At 48.8% G+C, this 5,626-nt stretch overlaps 1 protein-coding gene across 1 annotated transcript; it reads left to right on the forward strand.

Annotated features, from left to right (window-relative positions):
- Positions 1-2,578: 2,578 nt before the first annotated feature.
- LOC135393509 (uncharacterized) lies at positions 2,579-5,097 on the forward strand. Its single transcript, XM_064623920.1, has 2 exons — positions 2,579-2,685; positions 4,720-5,097. The coding sequence occupies exons 1-2, from the start codon at positions 2,604-2,606 to the stop codon at positions 5,064-5,066; spliced, it is 429 nt and encodes a 142-aa protein (XP_064479990.1). The 5' UTR covers positions 2,579-2,603; the 3' UTR covers positions 5,067-5,097.
- Positions 5,098-5,626: the final 529 nt, after the last annotated feature.

The raw sequence follows: 5,626 nt of genomic DNA on the forward strand, positions 1-5,626 counted from the left end.
GCTGCAGAAATAATGGATACCGACGAACCGGTATCCAAGAGGAAATCGACGTTGGTGCCTTCGACGTTTACTGTAAGATATATTCCAGTCTTGCGCCCCGTTTTGGGTGATGCAAGTTGGAGTACTGTTGGGCTGTTGTCTTGCGAGGTCGACCCAGAAGTGCTCGGATACGAAGTTAATGTACGAACTCGGCCAGAAGATCGGCAGACTGACCCAAAGAGTCCTATGTTATTGCAAGCCTATGGCTGGGGTGGGGGTGGGGTGGGGGATATGTTTATTAAGAAAAAAAAGAAAGGAAACGTAAGCCAGATGGATGTCGGCTTGTTATTTAAAAAAAAAAGTGAAAGGGGGAAGACAAAAAAGGCAAAGAAAAGAAGAAAGCAAAATCAAAGAAAAGGAAAAGAAAAATGAAGAACACAAAACTAAAGCTGAAGAATCACACACTCTGGCTTGATCCCATGACGTATGCAGAACTGGTATAGAAATAAGAGAAAGGAAGAACAGAAAAAAAACAAGAAAAAAAAACAGTGAGAACGTAAACAATGAACATGTGCACAACTGAAGGCATTACGTCTTTGAAAACTGAGTGCAAAAGGAACAGAATGCATTGAATCCTCGGTGTTTGACCTGAAATGTGCGCAATATAATGAATATGGTCAATGAAATGGAGCAGCGGGAGTTGAACCGGATATGTGTTCCGAAGATCCTACCGTTACACCTCACTGGCCAGCTGCTGGTCCCTTTTCGATTGCCTCGTTTCATTGACCTGATTGCTATGGACGAAATTCAGCTATGTGTTGTGTCATCCTCTGTTTCTTCGCCTCACCTTCTACTGTGATGATGAGTATGGTGGGCTGATACATATTTTACAAATTGCAAGATGCATTTTTGGGACTGGTGCCTCTTTACTCTTTTGACCCGGGCGCGCCGAGCCCCAAAGGTTGGTGTCAGTCTCTTAGCGGGACTTCCCGGGGGAGGCTCCGCCCCCCCTAGTTCATGTTCCGAGGGGGCAAGGGCCCCCGCGCCTCCTCCCGCAGTCGGCGCCTATGCTGTCCAGTCCAGTTGCGATGAGGTAATTCTGGAACGATTTCCGCCATGCCAGCCAGGTCTGCGGAGGCTTACCAGGATTTTGAAGAAAGAATGGTGGCGGTGAAAGACCAGACATTGTAGCAAATCGTAAGTAGTTCCCGCTCGTCGCCAAAATATGCTGTGGTGTCTTACACCGAATGTACAGGGCAGAGCCCAGTTACGCAGCCTGACTCTTCTTCTTCTTCGTCCTCGGGGAAATGGCCGTTATCCACTAAGGGCGATTGGCCAGTATCAGATGAGGATCATAGGATCGTTCCATTCCCTAACTTTTATATGTCCACTGTGCCGACATATGTCGGCACAGTTCCCTTAGAAGTCGGCCCAGGACGCACATTCCCCCAGGGCGTGACGTTGCCGTTGCCCACATACGTGAGGCCGACAACGGCAAGCCCTATCACCACCACCACCACCGCGCGCCTCGAGCCATCATGACGATGCCTCGCCGATACCACAGAAATCTAAACAGTTTTCACGAAAATCAAGGCATCAGAAAACCGTAATTCAAGTATGGCACACGGAAGAGTGTCCCGCTCAAGAAATGTGTTCCTAACTATTCCAGATGTATCTCGTCCGGGGGGGTCGTTTCGTCTCCATGCAGTTAGCCCTGTGCTGGTTACTCTAGATATATACGGCGTTATTCCAGCGTTATAAGTCGATTTATTTCGTGCAGGTCTTTCAGCCTCAATTTCAACATCTGGAGGTCCCGTGCGAAATCCAGGACATATTGCTGACTCTGGTGGAATTACTATCGTCGCCATATGTATTTGTTATTGTCATTGTTGGCAGGACAAAGAGTGAGACGTGAGTGGACAAAAGAGGAGTAAGAGAGTAGTGTAAGAGAGTGAGAGAGGAGTGAGTGGACAAAAGAGGACAAAGATTGAGACGAACAAGGCGCCTTGTTCGTCTCACTCTTTGTCCTTGTCCTTTTAGCGCCTTTAACCCGTTTTGATCAGGTTATGCCAGTCACATGTCTGCCAGTTAATTATTCCTCAAGTATTCAACCTGTAGAACTACAGCCACGGGACAGATTTGAATGCAATATTCCAAATTATTTCGTTCAGGTCTTCGATATACTGGATTATTTCGTGAGGATCCCCTCACTAAACCGCATACACGTTTAACATTCGTTTGGAACTACTAAGGGCATGGTCTAACCAATCTGCCATTCGCTTATTTGAAAAGCACAGCCACGGATTTCACGAGCCGTTGGGATTCAAATCGATCTCTTGATGAAATCAGGACTATGGTCCTCGTTCAACAGCGCACCGAATTGCGATACCTGAGTGGTATCTCCTTTACCTTGGCTACTTCGTACTCACGAAGGCCTTTGGAACTGCTTTGCGTTTTCAGTGTCCCTGGGCACGCACCTGGTAAGCGAATGAGGTCGCCATACACAGCTGCGGTGAGAGCACGTGGTGTCCCGGCACACCCACACGTCATATCAGAGAACCCTTTTAAAAGCGGCCCCAACTGACAGCAGGAGCAAACCTGCCCCGAAGACGATAGCTGGAATAATGGCGTTGACAACAGGCATCCTGGCTCTGCTGCTTGCAGCGCAGTGCATCTTGGTCCCCACTCATGTTGCTGATGGCGCAAGTAAGTATTCCATTTCCTTTTCAATACCCGCTATAAGTCGTAGTGAGAAGAAAACCCACCTCCCCACTTCATTGTCAGAAGAAACCTTCGGAAAATCATTGATACCTTTAGGGGGAAAATCTGCACGGAAACAGCACCGCAAGCGATGCTGCCCCGACGACCGTTTGATAGGCCGCGTGTCAAAGACAACGGTCCACCCGGGGGCGGACCGCGTCGGGCTTACGTGTTCGTGTTTGTCCGCGGGTGCATGTGCTCTGCCTCGGCCGATTCCCGTTGTTTGAGAAATCTTCGTTGGACAGAAGTGTCGGTGCGTGGTACTTACTGCTTAGATCGCATTAGGCTTCGGTCCTTTTCCTACTCTCGTATAGTGCTGACAACATGACTAGGTTGTACCACACGTCCCTAGTGTATACCTGACCGACAGCATAATGTGGATCGCGTTCTGGCCAAGTCGAGATGGCGGCGATTGCCGCAAGAAATATAACACACCAAAACTGAGCAGAGGTGCGCTGAACACACTCCGCACAGAGGTGACACCCCTCCATTTCTTAAGTTTTTTTTTATTTGTTCTTGGCTGCGGCATTTTCTACAACGAATAGAATGAGCTCCCAGCGAAAGAACGCCGGGCGTATAGGTGACCTGGAGCGCACCTTTCAAGGGTCCTCCAACCTTTGAATGAGCGTATTCGAGAATGACGGAACGTCGTGGTATAAGCGGCGCGTGAGCTGAGAGGGGGAAAAATAGAAGAACAAAAAAAAAAAAAAAGACACCAGAGCTTTCCGACGTCACACGAGGATCGTGTCAGCCGTCCGCGGCTGCTTTCTCGGACTGTTCCTGTAAATTTGACTGTGCACGGACAATATACCGCAGAGCGAAAATGGTGAGCGAGAATAGGCAGGGCTTCGACCAATGTTAAACGTCACCTCATTGCTCTTTTTTTAAAGGAAATTACTACTGGCTAATTACTAAATGACTACTTGGCGTCGCTTCGCGTTGGTTCCGAGAGGGGGCCCTGGAACAACCCAGCATCGCAACGTTGTGACATAGAATTCGTAATACGATTCTCGGCAGACACGGGATGGGTTCCTGGTCTTTGACTGTGCCGATTTTGACCGTGATATCACCCGTGTCCCAGTGACACACGTTTTCCAATGGCTATTGCCAGCCTCAGCAAACGAATCCGCAATAGCAAGTCCATTACAACTACGACGAACCTCCCAGCGTATTCTACCGTAAATGTAGTAACCCTAACATTTTACCGTCACGGAGCCGTAAAGACTCTTTACGGCTCCATTTCTTCTTTACAGTTTTTCTTACGGTTCGTTCCTCTTTACGGCACCTTTACGGTTTGTTGTTCATTTACCCTGTGTTCCTTTACGCCTACCTTTTCCGTATCCCCCCGCCAGACGTCATTCTGTGCTGTCTCGACTCGATGTCGTCTGCTACACCGACCTCCTGTGTCTTCTGCTGTTGTAATTATACGCATACTACGACTATGCGTAGATGTAAAGTAGCCAGTAAGATCCCACATGCTTTCTCTAGAAATTGATATACGAAACAGCAGTAGCCCGTCGATTTTGTGTGTACAATAGTTTTACGTCGCCGCTTGTGGTGCCGAAATCGTCTGCTTTGTAGGAAGTCAGCCATTGTTGCTGCTTGTAGACGGCCAGGATGGAGGAGAAATATATGGAATACTTCGCCAAATAATATAATCTTTGGGCTCGTCTTAATACCTGTGGCTCCTTGTTTTGATGCAACTGAAGCATGTAGGCCTACTCTTGCTTAAGTGGTGCAGAGCCTTATACGTCGACACTAGCTGCGGAGTAATACATATTCATTTTTACGCTCATTTCGGGTGCCCCAACACAAAGAGAATCACGAAGATCACCCACATTCGAAAAGCTCTCTCTCACCAGACGATAGTTTGCTTCTTTAAGAACTGAAACGTGAATCCTTGTCGACACTTATTAATATATGTGAACTGGAAGCACTGTAACCATGCCACGCTAATTTCTTGTCCTATCCACGGAGCAGCGGTATGCCCAGGAGAGCCTACCACACCACCTCCAACCACTCCACCACCAACATGCCCACCAGGACCTACCACACCACCGCCAGTCACGACCCCACCGCCGATGACGACCCCACCGCCGGTCACGACCCCACCGCCGGTCACGACCCCACCGCCAGTCACGACCCCACCTCCAGTTACGACCCCACCTCCGGTCACGACCCCACCTCCGGTCACGACCCCACCTCCGGTCACGACCCCACCGCCAGCCACGACCCCACCACCAACATGTCCCCCAGGACCTACCACAATGCCCCCAACCACAATGCCCCCAACCACTATGCCCCCAACCACAACACCAGCATGCTAGGATGCACGGAGAGCATCTAGCCAGAATGCGGCCTGTACTGTGTTAGTTGAGCTTAATTGCTAGTAGTATTGCGTTTTGTTTAGTTCTAGAGAAAATCAAGAAATGTGTTTCTGTGCAATGTAAGATAGGCGCTGAGGTTTTGCTTTAAGTAATGTAGTCGCAAGCAAAGGATGCAAGGGATGGTTGTGCCGGCAGCACGGCAGTTCTAGTGTTGTACCTCCAAATGCGACACCACGTGACGCCATTGACACACGCGACACACTGACCCAGCAATGTTCACGTAAAAAAATACTATTGTTTGAAATGTTATAAGTGGACGCAGCAGTAGCCGCGTATGTTAGCCCTTGCAGCCACTTTAAGAAAGTGGGAAGTCATGTATTATGTGTGCTGTGATGATTAAACATTTCAAGCGCGTCTCATGGGCTCTTGGCATTTTCATTGATTACATTACACACTTCTCGCATGCACTCGCTTTTAGGCTGCTACTGTAGGAGTAGAAAGATTTGCGCGAAAGTAGCGAAAGTAGAAGTCGGGCGATACAACTGTAACTTGTGGTCTTA

The sequence above is a fragment of the Ornithodoros turicata genome, chromosome 4 (genome assembly GCF_037126465.1).
Source record: "Ornithodoros turicata isolate Travis chromosome 4, ASM3712646v1, whole genome shotgun sequence".
Taxonomy (NCBI): Eukaryota; Metazoa; Arthropoda; class Arachnida; order Ixodida; family Argasidae; genus Ornithodoros; species Ornithodoros turicata.